We start from the raw sequence: 19,116 nt of genomic DNA, 5'->3' as shown, positions 1-19,116 counted from the left end.
TGGGTTGAATGCATTCAGTTGGCGTGAGGGCCTTGAAACTGTCTGCAGGCAATCTGAAGATGCATTTAACATCTGGCAAATGACTAGTTACCCCCTTTCCCTTCCCTTCTCTTTCCCTATACCTGTGGACAGGCATGTCTGAACCTCGAGTCATGCAGAGGTTTCCTGTCATCATGATAGCACAATGAGTCTACCTGCACCAACCAGCTGCTCTAGGGTAGCCAGAGCAGTGGACCGGACCGAGTGTGTTTGCAGTTGGATGTGCGTGAGGCACTCCTCCCTGGTCAAACACTAGAGAAAACAAACAGTAGACTTGCAAATGGGGCCTTAACTACAAGCTGCATACCCTTCTATCAGACCCAGGCAAGCAATGTTTATGCAGTGGGCTAGAGTCAACACAGAGATAAAGACCCCCTGGCCAACAGGTTAGTTTGGTCTGCAGAGTATACAGTCCTGCTGGGATGCTTCTATAAGAGGATCTGATAGGTTTAGAAGACTAGACCGATGTATTAAACACTGCTCTCATTGGACGCTGTTGAGCCCAAATGTGCTGAATGGACTCCAACAGAACTATTGTGCTGAAATCTATTGTCTTGAATATTCATGTTTTATTTCATGAATGGATGCCATGTCCTGGTATGAAAGATGTACGTTATGGTCCAAAATCATAACAGCTAGAACGGGCTGCCTTTTTACACAGTGTAAAATCACGTTGTTCTGGAGGGAAGACGACGGGGGGAGAGTGGATCTGTTGGCCATCGGTTACAAGGTGAATCTGTAATCTTTTAAAATGCTTGGCTGTCTTTATTTATTTTACCTTTATCAGTTAAGTTAAATTCTTATTTTCAATGACGGCCTACAAACAGTGGGTTAACTGCCTTGTTCAGGGGCAGAACGATATATTTTTTTACTTTGTCAGCTCGGGGATTCGATCTTGCAATCTTTCAGTTACTAGTCCAATGCTCTAACCACTAGGCTACCTGCCACCCAAGCTAAAGAGAAGACAGCACTGGCTGTCTTTTCTCGAAGATGGTCTGTGTACTGTAGCCTATTTCCTCTGTTGCATAAATTCAACCAAACTTCCAGCTGCTAATTATTCATTAGGAATGAAGAAGCAACCATGTAATTAAGCAATTCTCCATACGACTGGAAAATTGCTACATCGTAACATATGATCAGCGAATTATTATGATATTCATAATATTTCACACTATTTCCAGAGTTTGTTATGCAGCGTCATCTTCTTACCAAGGTTGTTTTCTCCGTTTGAGTCATTTTAGATTTTGCTCACTTGAACTCGTCTGTCTGTCACCGTCTCTGACTGAATGTCTGTCTGTCACCGTCTCTGACTGAATGTCTGTCTGTCACCGTCTCTGACTGAATGAATGAATGTCTGGCACCGTCTCTGACTGAATGAATGAATGTTTGTCTGGCACCGTCTCTGACTGAATGAATGAATGTTTGTCTGGCACCGTCTCTGACTGAATGAATGAATGTTTGTCTGGCACCGTCTCTGACTGAATGAATGTCTCTGTCACGGTCTCTGAATGAATATCTGTCTGTCTGACTGAATGTCTGTCTGTCACGGTCTCTGACTGACTGAATGTCTGTCCGTCACTGTCTCTGACTGAATGAATGAATGTCCGTCACTGTCTATGAATTAATGTCTGTCTGTCTGTCAATGTCTCTGACTGAATGAATGTCTCTGTCACGGTTTCTTGACTGAATGAATGTCCCTGTCACGGTCTCTGAATGAATGTCTGTTACTGTCTCTGACTGACTGAATGTCTGTCTGTCTGTCTCACGGTCTCTGACTGACTGAATGTCTGTCTGTCTGTCTGTCACGGTCTCTGACTGAATGTCTGTCGCGGTCTCTGACTGACTGAATGTCTCTGTCACGGTCTCTGACTGACTGAATGTCTCTGTCACGGTCTCTGACTGACTGAATGTCTCTGTCACGGTCTCTGACTGACTGAATGTCTCTGTCACGGTCTCTGACTGACTGAATGTCTCTGTCACGGTCTCTGACTGACTGAATGTCTCTGTCACGGTCTCTGACTGACTGAATGTCTCTGTCACGGTCTCTGACTGACTGAATGTCTCTGTCACGGTCTCTGACTGACTGAATGTCTCTGTCACGGTCTCTGACTGACTGAATGTCTCTGTCACGGTCTCTGACTGACTGAATGTCTCTGTCACGGTCTCTGACTGACTGAATGTCTCTGTCACGGTCTCTGACTGACTGAATGTCTCTGTCACGGTCTCTGACGACTGACTGAATGTCTCTGTCACGGTCTCTGACGACTGACTGAATGTCTCTGTCACGGTCTCTGACTGCTGACTGAATGTCTCTGTCACGGTCTCTGACTGACTGAATGTCTCTGTCACGGTCTCTGACTGACTGAATGTCTCTGTCACGGTCTCTGACTGACTGAATGTCTGTCTGTCTGTCACAGACATTCATTCAGAGACCGTGACAGAGACATTCAGTCAGTCAGAGACCGTGACAGAGACATTCAGTCAGTCAGAGACCGTGACAGAGACATTCAGTCAGTCAGAGACCGTGACAGAGACATTCAGTCAGTCAGAGACCGTGACAGAGACATTCAGTCAGTCAGAGACCGTGACAGAGACATTCAGTCAGTCAGAGACCGTGACAGAGACATTCAGTCAGACACCGTGACAGACAGACAGACATTCAGTCAGTCTGTCTGTCACGGTGTCTGACTGAATGTCTCTGTCACGGTCTCTGACTGACTGAATGTCTCTGAATGAATGAATGTCTGTCTGTCACGGTCTCTGACTGACTGAATGTCTCTGTCACGGTCTCTGACTGACTGAATGTCTCTGTCACGGTCTCTGACTGACTGAATGTCTCTGTCACGGTCTCTGACTGACTGAATGTCTCTGTCACGGTCTCTGACTGACTGAATGTCTCTGTCACGGTCTCTGACTGACTGAATGTCTCTGTCACGGTCTCTGACTGACTGAATGTCTCTGTCACGGTCTCTGAATGAATGTCTGTTACTGTCTCTGACTGAATGTCTCTGTCACGGTCTCTGACTGAATGTCTCTGTCACGGTCTCTGACTGAATGTCTCTGTCACGGTCTCTGACTGACTGAATGTCTCTGTCACGGTCTCTGACTGACTGAATGTCTCTGTCACGGTGTCTGACTGACTGAATGTCTCTGTCACGGTCTCTGACTGACTGAATGTCTCTGTCACGGTCTCTGACTGACTGAATGTCTCTGTCACGGTCTCTGAATGAATGTCTCTGTCACGGTCTCTGACTGACTGAATGTCTCTGTCACGGTCTCTGACTGACTGAATGTCTCTGTCACGGTCTCTGACTGACTGAATGTCTCTGTCACGGTCTCTGAATGAATGTCTCTGTCACGGTCTCTGACTGACTGAATGTCTCTGTCACGGTCTCTGACTGACTGAATGTCTCTGTCACGGTCTCTGACTGACTGAATGTCTCTGTCACGGTCTGACTGACTGAATGTCTCTGTCACGGTGTCTGACTGACTGAATGTCTGTCTGTCTGACTGCACGCCATATTTAAGGCTGGAAATAAAACATGAGGCAGAGAACTCTCCTAGTAGCAGGGTGCCATTGAAAAATCTATGATAATTTTGCACAAGAAATGCGTAATGCAATACATGTAATTAAATATGTTGTCACGTATTTGTATCCATTAAAAAGCCTTTGATATTTTCATGGCGGTTGAGCAACTCACTAAACTATCATTAGTTGTTCTTATGACCATTCTGTCGTCTTGCGAATGAAACCGGGGAGAGGTCACGACCACACATCCTCTGAGGTCTCGCTGAGGTCAGAGGCACTGCTTTAGGCAGGATGAGACCTGTCAGGAGACTGACTGGTGGTCCTTTGTATCTCAGTTGGTAGAGCATGGCACTTGTAACGCCAGGGTCGTGGGTTCAACACCCACATGTAAAATGTTATGCACGCATGACTAAGTTGCATTGGATAAAAGTGTCTGCCAAATGGCATATATATTTATTTATTCATTTATTCAACGTTTAATAAGGTCTGCCTCAGGCCTCTCCTGGGGGCTACATAGACTGATGGACAACCAAACAGCGTAGTACATTGTTATCCATTAGCTACACATGGCAATAATTGCTCAATTTCATTGATTCTCTGTCACAGAAAACAAGACGACCCCATTCTGTGATATAACATTAGAAATGGGGTTACTACAGAGCTGGGTGGTAATTTCAGTAAGCTACCATTTTAGGAGTTTAGGCCCGGAGTCTGTTTTAATACCTTCTCTGCCCTCTCTCAAACTCTTCCCCCAAAGCCTCGTAACATGCCCAGCAGTTCAATTCCTGGCTCTTTGTCCAAACCACAGAGGTTATAGAGCATAGAATGAGGCTGGCAAAGCAAGAGCAGTGAGACAGTGCGGTGTTGTTGCATGGTCTATTTCCACAGATGGATTAAAGCTGGGGCCAGAGGTCAGACAGTTGACCTCTGCTTGGCCTCCTGGCTGCCCAGGTCTATCTACAACAGAGAGGGAAGGTGATGCTAGCACTGTCTCATGATTGATGAACACGGATGATTTATAGTACGTTTCCTAGTAGTTGTATCCTATGTTTTGTAATGGCATACTTTTACTGTCACCCCACATGGAGATTCCGTCCCTGTGAGGTGTGGTGGAGTATTAACCATGCTTGTTAAAACATTATTGCTGAAAAGTTTGATAAAAAAAAAAGGGGGAAATGTGGACTTCTGCTTTAGACCCAGTTTACTCGTTCTTTCCTGTTCCAGGCTTGTGCTTGATAAACATTGATTAAAAAAATATATATATAAACTCGCAGTGGCAGACCACGTGCAACAACACCTGCACAGGATCGGTACACATGGACATCACACCTGCTGGACAGTTACAGGATGGCAACAACAACTGCCCGAGTTACACCAGGAAGGCACAATCCCTCCATCAGTGCTCAGACTATCCGCAATAGGGCTTGTAGGCCTGTTGTAAGGCAGGTCCTCGCCAGACATCACCGGCAACAACGTCACCTATGGGCACAAACCCACTGTCGCTGGACGAGGCAGGACTGGAAAAAAGTGCTCTTCACTGACGAGGCACGGTTTTCTCTCACCAGGGGTGATGGTCGGATTTGCGTTTATCGTCGAAGGAATGAGCGTTACACTGAGGCCTGTACTCTGGAGCAGGATCGATTTTGGAGGTGGAGGGTTTACTTAAAGAAGTTGTAATCACAGCCAAGACAAGCTGCATTTTATGAGAATGTCTTGTACACCGTTTGACTTCAAGGCCCAAACCAACCCCTGCAAGGAAAAACAAGTTTATTTGGAATTTTAACTCAGAAGTTAAATGGAAAAAAAACAACATATGTTGGGAACAAAACCAGTGTGGGATTAACAGGGCCGATACATCACGCTTTCTGGGTTTGGGGATAGAGAGAGAGAGTTGGCACTGATTTTAGAGGCTCAGAGATGGTTTAAGGTTGGCCCCATAGCTGACCAGCACCTCCATCTGTCTGACACAGCCCACTGAGCAGTTTGCAGCCTCTTCATCACTCTGTCTCTGTGTGTGTGTGCGAGCTTGCCTGAATCTGGGCACTGAACAACACTCCCTTGGACTCTTGCTACAGCCAAGAGGCATTGTGGGTAATGCACTTGTATCCTCACATTGTTCCCTTTTACTCAGCGATCAACCATAATTTAATTCAGAATTCACCTAATCTGCCTCCATGATATTATTATTTCACGTTGGACCATAACAGGTTGTTACGATAACCAGACAGTCATATTTTACACAAACTCTTATGACCTTGTCAGATTATATCGTTCAGGCCTCATAGCTGGCAAACCTCTACTTTAACCCACATAGGCAACAACGTCCTCAAGTGTCACATTTATCCCCTCGACTCTCACCGTGGATGTTTGTTCTCCCTTTGATCCCTGACAGACCTGAGTTCCTCCAGTCCCTCCAGAGAGCTCTGTGTTGTATTTGTGAGCCAGGTCCTAGCTGAGGCTGAATGAACAACGCTAATGATTAATGGACAGTGGGCAGTGTGTGAATCACCTCAGTGCTGTTGTTCCTCTCCTTTCCTCACTGCTCCTCTCCATCTCTAACACATCATCCAAATGAACTCAGTCAGTGCCAGGGCAGGCGGCAGGTAATTAATGAACACAAGTCATTAAACACAGTCGAGCAATAACGCCGTCGCAGCAGCCTACAATGGGAAGAGAAAGACTAGCGGACGGAGGTGCCCTTTGCTTGTTTATTAATACATTTGAGGAGTAAACGGACAGAGCCCTGGCACGTTAACATGTCGGCGCTGGCAGTCGGCTTAAATTTTTCAAACGGGTCCTCTGAGGAGAGAGACTTTATGTCGTTGTCTGTCTTGTTGTGATGTGTGTTTTGTCATTTATTTATTTTAATCCCAGGCCGTCGTCCCCGCAGGAGGCCTTTTGCCTTTTGGTAGGCCGTCATTGTAAATAAGAATTTGTTGTTAACTGACTTGCCTAGAGGCGGGGGGAGAAATATTATGAATGTCAGTGTTTAGGAAGGGGATATTAGGTATAGGACCACACTGAGGGGGGAGAGAGAGAAGATACTATGAGTGTTAGTGTTTAGGAAGGGATATTAGGTATAGGACCACACTGAGGAGAGAGAGAAGATACTTTGAGTGCTCTGCCTGTATGAGCTGTCTGTAGCTATAGTTCTGTCAAGGAGCAGCTGTTGGAAATTGTTCTTGATGATTTTTTCCCCATCTTAAAACAAGGTGAGGATGCTATAAACTGTTCAGATTCTTCACCTCCATTACATAAGCAGTGTTATTTGAGACACTGAAATGTCCATTCAGGGAGGTATAGACACAGTCCATTCAGGGAGGTATAGACACAGTCAGACATTTTCCAAGTTCCTCCTGCCATGGATTCAGCATTAGAATGATAGATTGCGGATCACTTTCCCACAAAAGGACCACATTTCCACCCAGCACACACATTCCTAATGGACCGCCACAGTCGGGACCAGATGTAGCTTCTTAACTGGACTTGTCTTCCCATGATGAACACTGGCGTTTGGAGACCTCAATAACATGTTGAGTAAACGCTCTTCAGAGGCCTCGTGCTTTACGCCTGCCAAGGTCCCACACATAAACAGGAAGAGGAAGGAATGTTGGGACTCTGCTGCTTCTTTTCAGAACTCACTTCCCCTCTCCCCTCTGGTGTGTGTCATCATCACCACTTTATCAGAGGCCCTCGACAGGAGGAAATGTACTCAGCGTTTCCCAGGGCAACCAGTAGTGCCCTCTTCCTGCTTTCAATAGGTGATACTTGTCCCTAGTTTAGCTGTGTGTCTAATGGATATGTGTCTGTGTTTGCTAAGTGTGTTTATCTGTATTTTAAATACAGCTGTCTGATGATAAGTTGTGTGGTTACACCATGATACTGTATACCCATTCTTAATAGTTACTGTACATTAGTCATACAGTATGCTATTATTTGTATGTCTCTGCCTCCAGTATGAAGGAAGTTAGGTAGTTTGCGAGCCAATGCTAGCTAGCATTAGCACAATGACTGGAAGTCTATGGTATCTACTAGCTTGCTGAGGACAGTATCCTATAATACTTCACTATCGGACTTGGTAATGTGAAAGTGAATGCTGGACTAAGGTTATATATCCATGGTTCTATTGACATAAACCTATTTGACCCTGTGGACTCAGACGTGGCCGCCATGACTGATCGAGTACAGAGACAAAATATGGCTTAGCATAGTCTCCTCACTGGCTGGGTCGGAAAAACACACATTCTTTCTGCTGAAATCAGAAACATCCCTTAAAAGGATAAGCCTAGATCTCCCATTGTTTTATCTGGAATAAGACAAATGCATGGAAATGATTTGAATTAATAATGGGTAAAACAGCCAGCACCGTGATCCAAAATAAATGTTCGTAACCCAGTTCCAGAAGTCCCTCTGTTTGGGCAACTGTGCATAGCAACATTTTAGTCTTAAAACACTGTGTTGATGTAGACTGACTTCTGTTAGACTGTAAAATCCCTCATTATTCCATATGTGACTGTTATTAGTTTTATGTTTCTGACCCCTGCTTCTCTGGAGTCTACAGCTGTGTAGTGCTGTAGGCAGTTGGGAGGGAGCAGGGGAACATTTGGGAAAATCAAACAGCACAGAGCATCCCTGTGCCCTTTGCAGGGGTCAGATGGCTAAAGGCAGGCAGTGTGTTTACTGGGCTTGTCTGCACAGACACAGGCACCATGCTCCTAAAAGTAATGTCTGTGTCAATATGTTATAGGCCAGACGAGAACAACTAGCGTTAACCTCTGCCTGAGTTAGAGCAGAGAAGAAAGGAGTTGGCATTTCCCCAGGCGCGCTGATAAACATTTTGGCAGGAAGGTCTTTGCAAATGACTACATTCCTTTATAGCCTTTTAAGGCTATTTTTACCATTCAAGGGCCTGTTCGTTTGGTAAGCACCGTTTTGTTTGTTGCACAGCGTGAAAACAGGAAAGACTGGTTTGTGTTCTGCACGAGTGGGAGGTTGGCTCCTGTTTCTGTCAATATAGAGGATATAACCGTCAAGTTCAAAGTCAAACTATTTTCTCAATGCATATTCATTTATTTTTGATGCACTATTTAACTAAATCGCATATATCATGAATTTCACAATTTCTCCCTGTGCCCTGACTGACCCCTACATCACAGGGCGTTTCGGGGACATTCCACGGGTCAAAAAGCGCTCTGACTACATGTCCACAGCAGCAGTGTAAGGACCCCTTGCCTGCATTCTTCCTGTTGTCTGCGTGTCCCAGTGAATGTGGCATAGGTTGCGTCAGAGCTGTCCAGGGGCTGGGAAAGAAATCATGTCTTAAGAGGATTAAGGGGACCGGGGCCACATCTCTCCGGAGGTCACCACGGTTACAGTGAGAATGGCTGTCACCGCGCGCCAACATCAGTGGTGGTGTCTCACTACCCATGCCTCTCTCTCTTTATTGCTCTGTACCTCTCTCTCTCTTTCAATAGATGTACATCATGTTGATATGTTACTTAGTGTATAGCATAATTTATTTGCACCTAAAGACCATTCAATAAGTTGACCTCTATTCACACCTTAATTATTCAATAAAGGTGTGTTCAACTCTCTCTCTCTCTGTATTGCAGAGCCTGGATGAGCTGGATGATGACGACGGAGGGGATAAGGCGAAGGAGGATGAGCAGCAGCTGACACAGCTCAACACGGAACAGAACGAAGCCATGACCTCTGACCCAGGGGCCGCCACCCACTTACTACAGGTGAGGACCATGTCACCCAACCTCACTGACCTTTTACCCCTTAGTGTAATATCTAGGGCCTGGAGTTTTGCCTGACCATGTAACTGGACCCGGAAACACTCTGGGCTCAAGTCATATCAATCAACAAGACATTTGGCTCCCCAAGTTATTGTACACATTTAGGGGAAAAAAAAGGTTCTATCACTTGCTTCATATATGAAACACCTAGAAGTTCTATATAGAACCCTGTTTATATGGTTCTTTGATCAGAACCCTAGAGGTTCTTCACTGAACCAAAATGTTTCCATATACTGTTGAACACTGCATGGTGCCATTTATGAATTATGGCTACTACTATTTTGAGCTAAGAATATACTTTAAGAAACAATTAAACAATGGATCGAAGAATACCAGCTAGAATTATTTGCCATTCTATTCGAATATGGTTTGGAAATATGCAGTGGTGGCCAGGAAGGCATCTCTTGTTTGATGGCCCACGTCAACTCTGGCTGACTTCTTTCAATACAACACTTTGTCCATTATTTAGTGATCAACAAAAAGGTGTCTTCTGTTCTGTTCTCAACCACCACCAAACAGCAGACCTCACACATACAGTTGAGACAACCACAGGTTCAAGCTGCATGCAGTGCCCCTGGATGGAGAGCATGTGGGGTTAAAGGCCTTGCTCAAGGGCCTAATGGTAGGGGAATGTTTTGAAGATGTGAACCCAGCAGCCCTCCAGTTGTCAGATCAATTCTGTCATTTTGTTTTTCTCCAGTGCCCAGCCCGGGATTAGAACCAGCCACCTTTCGGCCACACGCCGCTGGCTTACCTGCTTGACTGGAGACATGAGTTCATCTCCAGAAATAAGCATGAGTTAACCTGCCAAAATGCTATGCAGACATACAATTATTATGATGTAGAAGAACAACTTGCATGTAGTTGTCTGCAGCAGCCGAAAGAGAGAGCCTCTGATAGTTCTGCGTTACTGACAGAGAGAGCCTCTGGTAGTTCTGCGTTACTGCAAGAGAGAGCCTCTGGTAGTTCTGCGTTACTGCAAGAGAGAGCCTCTGGTAGTTCTGCGTTACTGCAAGAGAGAGCCTCTGGTAGTTCTGCGTTACTGCAAGAGAGCCTCTGGTAGTTCTGGAATACTGAAAGAGAGAGCCTCTGATAGTTCTGGAATACTGAAAGAGAGAGCCTCTGATAGTTCTGGAATACTGAAAGAGAGAGCCTCTGATAGTTCTGGAATACTGAAAGAGAGAGCCTCTGGTAGGTCTGCGTTACTGAAAGAGAGCCTCTGGTAGGTCTGCGTTACTGAAAGAGAGAGCCTCTGGTAGGTCTGCGTTACTGAAAGAGAGCCTCTGGTAGGTCTGCGTTACTGAAAGAGAGAGCCTCTGGTAGGTCTGCGTTACTGAAAGAGAGCCTCTGGTAGGTCTGCGTTACTGAAAGAGAGAGCCTCTGATAGTTCTGCGTTACTGCAAGACAGAGCAAAACACAGATTGTGTGTTAAAAGTCATGTAATAATTAACTAGGCTATTGAATCACCAATACTTATTATACATTTATTATATATAATGTATACATACCTCTTATTCAGAAACAGTCTTATATTGGTTTTAATGAAACAGTCTCCTCAATTGACTCTGAAATACTGACATAAAATAAAGAATTAGCTAATTGCCAATGTCAGACTGGGTCTGTAGCTCTATTTGGCATGTCCCATAATAAAAAATTGTTTATTTTAAAGCTAGCTTGTGAAGTGGTGAATTAAAGTAGCCTAGATTTTTCTGTTTAGCTAGCTAGCTTACAAACATGCTAATTCTAATAACGTTTCAACTTTATTTATCTAGTATATAGTTTATCATAAGACTTTTGCTTCATATATTTGAATTAAATCAACTTTGCTCACCTTTAATACATTGAAAAATAACGTGCTTATTGGTAGGCTAGTTGCAAGTTGCCTCAACCACCGTCCTCTTGCTTTGTCATGCTGGAATGGATTGGCAGCTGGCTTTTGAATCGGCATGGCAGTTACATTCTGACTTGTCCAAAAGTTTCTAGAACCCCTTTTTTATGTGTGTGCTTTTATTTAACACATTATTTCCTCTTGCACAAGTTTGTGCCTGGCTGTTTGCCACTCGGACCGGTGAAGTCATACAGCAGCATCATTAATATGGATATAAAGCCGCCAAGCTTACCCTAGTAAAACTGACTATCCTACCGATCCTCGACTTCGGCGATGTCATCTACAAAATGGCTTCCAACACTCTACTCAGCAAACTGGATGCAGTCTATCACAGTGCCATCCGTTTTGTCACTAAAGCACCTTATACCACCCACCACTGCGACCTGTATGCTCTAGTCGGCTGGCCCTCGCTACATATTCGTCGCCAGACCCACTGGCTCCAGGTCATCTACAAGTCCATGCTAGGTACTGATCATCCCTAAAGCCAACACCTCATTTGGCCGCCTTTCGTTCCAGTACTCTGCTGCCTGTGACTGGAACGAATTGCAAAAATCGCTGAAGCTGGAGACTTTTATCTCCCTCACCAACTTCAAACATCAGCTATCTGAGCAGCTAACCGATCGCTGCAGCTGTACATAGTCTATTGGTATATAAGCCCACCCATTTTCACCTACCTCATCCCCATACTGTTTTTATTTATTTACTTTTCTGCTCTTTTGCACACCAATATCTCTACCTGTACATGACCATCTGATTATTTATCACTCCAGTGTTAATCTGCAAAATTGTAATCATTCGCCTACCTCCTCATGCCTTTTGCACACAATGTATATAGACTCCCCCCCCCCCTTTTTTTTTCTACTGTGTTATTGACTTGTTAATTGTTTACTCCATGTGTAACTCTGTTGTCTGTTCACACTGCTATGCTTTATCTTGGCCAGGTCGCAGTTGCAAATGAGAACTTGTTCTCAACTAGCCTACCTGGTTAAATAAAGGTGAAATAAAATAAAATAAAATAAATGTCAATGGAAAACAGCTAAAACCAATTAAGGGAATGTTAGCTGTCATTTCAGAGTTTGATGTGACTGGGTTAGCTTTTTTTAGCTGTTTAATTTCTAAAATCCCTATTACACTCTGGGGTGGGATAGAACCCTCAATCTTCTTTGTCGGGTGTATATATATATATATAACTTTTTTTAGTAAAGGGTCCTTTTTTTCCTAAGTGTATAGTACAAAACAGGATAGATCTCTTGATTCCCGGTGATCTACAGCTGAGTCCAGCCCCAACTTACACACTCCCCTCCCCTGAGCAGAATGTGATGATGGATGGATAGATAGATACCACAGTGCCACCAAACAGAGGCACTGTTGGTCAGAGAGAAATCACTCTGCTTGAGAAGGAGAGCGCTGCAAACAATGCATTGCTCTATTTGCACTACAATACAAAGTATTCTCATTCCATTCCGAGTGTGGTGACATTAGCAGTACTAAAAACACAGCTTAGATACCTGTGTTTTTGAGATGGTCGCAACACAGCTCAGCGGTCCACAGGGATAAGTGCTTATAGCTTCATTGGGAGCCTGTGCTGCAGCAAGTCTCTCTAAAAACACACTTCAGAGCCATATCTGGAACTAATCTGCATGTATGACAGGCTATTGATATGGAGCATGCAGTTTGGGAACAGAGGAGTCCCTGCCTATTCAGTCCAATGCGTTAATAGATTTCATAGGAAGGCCAAACCGATTTTATATACACATTGTTTTGCAAACAATTATGTTTTGATTGTGGTACTAGGTGCGTAATTGATTTTGAAGCAAACCGTTCCAGAGCATAACATACCTGAATAAGACAAAGTCCCCTACTATCAGGTTTATTATTATTGATACGATTGTTTCTATAAGCAGTGATGTTGCAAATATCGTTTTCTGTTACTTTTCCCTTGAGGAGATCATTACTGTGCAGTCAACAAGTGTGCAATTGAAGTGCTGTCAAACTCTCTATGCAGAGACATGAAAGGACTTCAATGAGAATGTCGGTAACGTAGGCAACAGCGGACGCACTCATCTATGAGCTGGAATATGGTACGATTTAGATTTCCTCCCTGTGTTATATTTACAGATGTGTTTTCTGTCTGTACTATACAGTATATCAGATGATATATTCATATAAAGCTTTCCAAATGTAGTTAGTAATTTAATGTATAAAGTCAGTAGGCCCACAAACACTTAATTCACTAGAAATACGAGTCCCCCCACACACTCGTTTAACCTGTGTCATGTGTGTAGAAAGTGAAGAGGCTTCTACTCTATTGACATACCATATAGTGAATCCAGAAGATTCACTATATAACACATCCTTCCCACTGAGACACAACCAGATTACACTTCAGCCATTTCAAATGAGACCTAGAGGTGCTTGCTGAGCCCACCTTACCATTACCACATATTTCCCTTAAGTCAGAGCAGATGTGGGTGCTGCCACGGCTAACCACTGGGGAGCTCCCACACTGCATCTCACCCATTGCTCTACCACTCCCTGTCTTTGGGCGAGGGATTGTTGATGGTCATATTTGGTTGTGTGTCGTGCCTTTGTGACCGTAGTGACGAGCTAACGGAGGAGGAGGGGAGAGAGGATCTACAGGGAGCTGTCAAGTCGACATCTGTAAAGACAGAGCATTCCAAAAATGTGCTGTTTCATTCTGACCCCATTTAATCACACAGACAAGTGGTTGCCATGTTGTCTGTGTAATATACAGCTACCTCGAGCGCAAACTGTCAGGTTTTTTAGCTTCGGCACTGGTATCAAGATGTCTGGACTGAGACGGGACTGGCAACTTCAAATACTAAGAAAACGTAGACGTTTCTGCAAAACAAAAGGATCCCCTATCGTTTTGAGCCCAAACGGTGTTGTCAATAAGAAGTGAACTTGGTTAATGAGCTTTCTGACTTTCATTTGATAGTTGATTCGTATTTCTCTCTTTTCATCCTTTCTTGGGTCAGACTATTTGGTACCAAGTAAAACACACTATCCTCCCCTTCTTCCTCTGTGGAGAGCTGTGTGTTCCTGCCCTATAACGACCCGTTCATGGAGATGAGACTAGGTAATAGCATTGTAGCACTGTCCAGTAGGGATGTGACAATACCAGTATTGCAATATGCTTTCCTTGGCAAAAATGAAAACACGAAGCAGACCAAACTCTTTGGTCATTTAAAAACCTGCTGTATGTACAATATTGTATGCTACAGCTTGGAAAATAAATAAATGTGATTCTGGATGAAAACAATGATTTTTGTTTTCCTAAAGACGTTAAATCCACTTCGTGTTTTGTTTCCTTGCCACGATACTAACGAGCATCGCGATGCTGGTATCCTCCCGGCCCTCCTGACCAGCACGTTTCAGTGAGAGGGAGTAGAGAGGGATTCCTGTAATGGCTGCAGCACCATCTCCCCCACTGTCATCCTCTCTCTGTTCCTACTCATCTATTTCAACCCGTCCACACCCACACACTAGCACCTTGTGATACACACAGAATCACACACACACCCGTACGCACGCACATACACAAATACTCACACACACTGGTGTTTTTCTTTCCTATGGTTGCGTTCCTCTGTGAGGTAGTGTAATCGAGTGTAGTTTCAGTAATGTCCGTGTCACAGAGAGGCCCTCTCTCTGGGGACCCCATGTGGTCCTGGTTATCAGGCCTTACCCCTCTGTGGTATGTGAGCCGTACAAGGAAAACACTTTCCCTAAACCTGGAGCCTTGTCAGATAAACAAAACCATAGGTAACATTCAACTGGATCATCTGCTTCTACTGTTGCGCCTGATCCAAAGGGGAGAGTGGCTTAGGTTCTGAGTTCTGAAACGGTGTGCGCTGTATACGAAGCATTAGCAACACTAATATTATGCCCCCCCCTTTGCACTCAGAACAGCCTCAGTTCGTCAGGGCGTAGACTGTTCAAGGTGTCGAAAGCATTCCACAGGGATGCTGGCCCATGTTCACTCCAATGCTTTCCACAGATGTCAAGTTGGCTGGATGTCCTTGTTGTGGTGGATCATTCTTGATATACACGGGAAACGGTTGAGCGTGAAAAACCCTGCAGCGTTGCAGATCTTGACACAAACCGGTGTGCCTGGCACCTACTACAGTACCATACCCCGTTCAAAAGGCACTTAAATATTTTGCCTTGCCCATTCACCCTCTGAATGGCACACATACACAATCCATGTCTCAATTGTCTCCAGGTTTAAAAATCCATTTTTGGGGCCTCCCGAGTGGGGCAGCGGTCTAAGGCAGTGCTTGAGGCGTCACTACAGATCATAGCTTTCACCTGGTTCGTCTAAGTCATGGAAAGAGCAGGTGTTGTATACTAAGTTTAAATCTATACATCTGTAGCTACAGTATATGGTTTTGCAAAACAATGATGTTTTGATTGTGGTACTGTATGTGCAAATGATTTTCAAGCATAACATACGTGAATAAGACACACACCCCATTGTGGTATCCAACACCTTAACGCTCATTTGCATTTTTAATTTGCACCTGTCAGTCTTTCTCCTCCCTGCCTAGACAGTTTTCAAATGCATTAACTGAAGCTTCCCTGCTTAGATGTAATGTTCTTTAAGCTGTTCAGAAATGTGGTTGTTTAGCCCGAGACAATATTATCAGAGGGTATCACCATTGTTGACCAAAGATTACAAGTCTGTAAATCAGGTTAACCAGATTAATATTTATCCTTTACAAGATTGCTGCTGTAGTCCTCTCATTTTGCCAGTTTAATTCTTTGGCCTCACCTTTTTGAAATGTCAATCGTGGACTCATAAAATGACAGAGCCTCCAGAGTAACAGATGGGGATATTTATCAGCTTTGCAAGGAGACATAGATGGAGAATTCAGGGCATTGGCAGTATGCTGGAATGCAAAAGTAGGCCTATTGTTGAACTTTTATTAGGCATGCCTTCTGGGATTTCAGACATTTTAATGGGCTGTCAAGCGCACAAAGGCTGTCAGATTGCAAACTCATAAATTCCTTTATATTTTTTATTATAAATGTGCATGTGATTTATGAGCGGGAGAACATTGTCATGAATGATATATTTGGCCATGGATAGATGGGCAGACCGACACAGACTGACTGACACACAAATCTGCCAACTTTACCATGCAAGGTATTGCCAGTAACAAAGCTTGTGCTTTTATTTCCTCCAACCGAGGTAGTCTTTAATGCAGTAATATGTTTAAAAGTCCCACCAACGCCTCAGTATAAAACGTTGCCTTTTATCTTCCCGGCTTTGGCACACAAATCATGAACATTCTATTCTTGTCCGACATCAAACCTGTCAATTACAAAGCTTCACTGAATTCCCTTTAATGTGTTTATCTCCATTTACATGTATGTGGTTCTGTCCTTGAGCTGGACTTGTCTATTGTCACAGAAATGCTTTAGCATTTAGCCTGAGCGAACACACACAGGAATCTGCCATTTCATATTTTTCTATTGACTTTTAACAGGTACATTTTAAAGGTCCTTATATTTACCTAAGAAATGATGGGTAAATATACATGCGTGTCAAACTTAAACTACAACTCTGCTTTTAATGTCAACTTTTATTAAGCTGGGATTTCTGACATTTCTACTGGGCTTTCCAGCTCAGAAAGGCTTTCAGATCGCAAACACCCATAAATTCCTTTTTAAACAATGTGCATGTGATTTATGAGAGGGAGAACATTTGCCACTGCGCTTTTCCTCTTTTCCTGGAGTGGCACAAGTCTATAGGCTACAATATCATGTTGACATTTATGTTGAGCATGTTTTGCTGCTCTAGTGGAAGTAATATTTGACGTGTGTATTTAGTTATTTACAAATACCTCAAGTGCGACTCGTAATAAGACTAGGTATTTAGCCTATTTAAAATGTTTATCTGACTCCATAAAGATAAGTAGCAATATGCAAGAACACTATAATTGAGATGCAGTAATAGGCAATCAAGAAATGTCTGAGAATGGAATTCGAAATACAAGTGTATTTAACTACCTTGGAAAATGAATGGATTCACATACAAGGCATAAATCTGAAGTTACAAGGCAATACTGACATTAACAAAGCAGTATACTATGCATGATAAGAGAGAAATCATAGCCTGAAATGCCATGCCCCAGAAATCAATGGGGTAGAGAAGGAAAGAAGGTCAGAAAGAAAAAAGAGAACCTTGAGTCTTAGACTCTTTTATAAGCATCTGAGTTGTTTGGATTCAAAATCTTGTTGTTGGCCAATAGTTTTCCTGTCAAGTTAACCTCCAATCAGATATCAGATCTACATGATGTGACCTCTGCTTATCAGAGGTGAGAGAATGGGGGTTGGAGAAATAAAACGGAGGATGCTGAATTCCTAAGACAACACAGAGGAGTTTCTTGCATACGGTTGATAAGTCACTTCAGGGGCTTCCCTACCCTACAGTGCGATTAGTCCTATTTAGATACATGTCTGCTGCCTACAATTTTTAAAAAGGCAGTTTGGCGATTACATTTGTTAGCAAGATATCAATGTGCATGATGTCTAACAAAGCAGAGTGAGGGTAGGAAAATGTATGAAACGTGGATAAAACAGTGACTTTTTCAAATCATCCTTCGGACGTTCATCCAGGTCAGCTTTTACATTTCTTTACATTATCGGAAAGAGCAGATTCTAAGGTTTCTAACATACAATCACTTACAAACTCTGGAAAATGGGGGCACAGGGCTCTGTTTCAAAATATCACTTTTGTTACATGACAGCGTTTCCATGCTTTACCGTGACACTCAAGTTGTGTGGGAAAAGTAACGTAATTAATCCCAAAATACGCTATTTCATTCTTTTGAAAATGTATTTTATTAGTCTTATAATGGTTTTTAGGACCTGCATAAACAAATTAATAATGGATTTCTTTGATGGTATATCTTCAATGGATTTATAAAAATAGACGCTTACCCACATCTGCATACCCCGTTTTAAATGTTATATATATTTTTTAATTGAACCTTTATGTAACTTAGCAAGTCAGTTAAGAACAAAATCTTATTTACAATGACTGCCTACACCGGCCAAACCCGGACGATGCTGGGCCAATTGTGCGCCGCCCTATGGGACTCACAATCATGGCCGGTTATGATACAGCCTGAATTCGAACCAGGGTGTCTGTAGTGACACTTCTAGCACTGAGAAGCAGTGCTTTAGACCGCTACGCCACTCAGGAACCCCTACTCCCACTGTCACCGGTACAGGCATGTGCACAGGATATATACATGGTTTACCCCGGCACAAATGTGGTGAAAATAGGACTGTTTGAAAGGGGGTCGTCCCCCAAACGTTTTTTTTTACAGGTAACATACACAAATCACACAGGATTTAGAGTATCTTAGACAAACATATGCGCACACACACACACACACACACACACACACACACACACACACACACACTGCCTCCTGTCTCCTGTCGATGCAACATAGAGGTATTTTTCATGTATACCTATGAAAATAAAAGAATGCCAACTGTCCCTACCCCGGCTTCATGAAAGACACAACTCTCCTAAAATCTACATTCAGAGACTGGCTACCCCCTGACCGGAGGCAGGAACACCTGCAGCCAAAACAAACAGACTATACCAAAGTCTAGAACAGAAAGGTACATGACGTCACCAATCCCATGTTTCTGCTCATTGATTAATGAGTCACTTTAAGACCACAGGACATTATTGATTTTTTTTTTCTTTCTGGTGTTTGTTTATTGTGTTGCTGTTACCCATGAATATGTTGTATGCGCATGGATTTCTGTTTCTATTGACTTCAATATGAGTGAAACCAAAAAAAAATATCATA

General features: G+C 43.4%; 1 protein-coding gene across 2 annotated transcripts in view; it reads left to right on the top strand.

Annotated features, from left to right (window-relative positions):
* The window catches only part of LOC109910296 (PRKC apoptosis WT1 regulator protein), a 74,706-nt gene that overhangs the window by 42,260 nt on the left and 13,330 nt on the right, over positions 1–19,116 (top strand). For both annotated transcript variants that reach the window (XM_020509442.2, XM_020509443.2), the window contains exon 3: positions 9,181–9,312. In XM_020509442.2, the coding sequence (XP_020365031.1) occupies positions 9,181–9,312 (132 nt within the window). The remainder of the gene's footprint in view (positions 1–9,180; positions 9,313–19,116) is intronic.

Source organism: Oncorhynchus kisutch, linkage group LG19, assembly GCF_002021735.2.
Source record: "Oncorhynchus kisutch isolate 150728-3 linkage group LG19, Okis_V2, whole genome shotgun sequence".
NCBI classification, from domain to species: Eukaryota; Metazoa; Chordata; class Actinopteri; order Salmoniformes; family Salmonidae; genus Oncorhynchus; species Oncorhynchus kisutch.
Note: the sequence above shows the minus strand (reverse complement) of the source record. Positions and strands in the feature narration are given on the sequence as shown.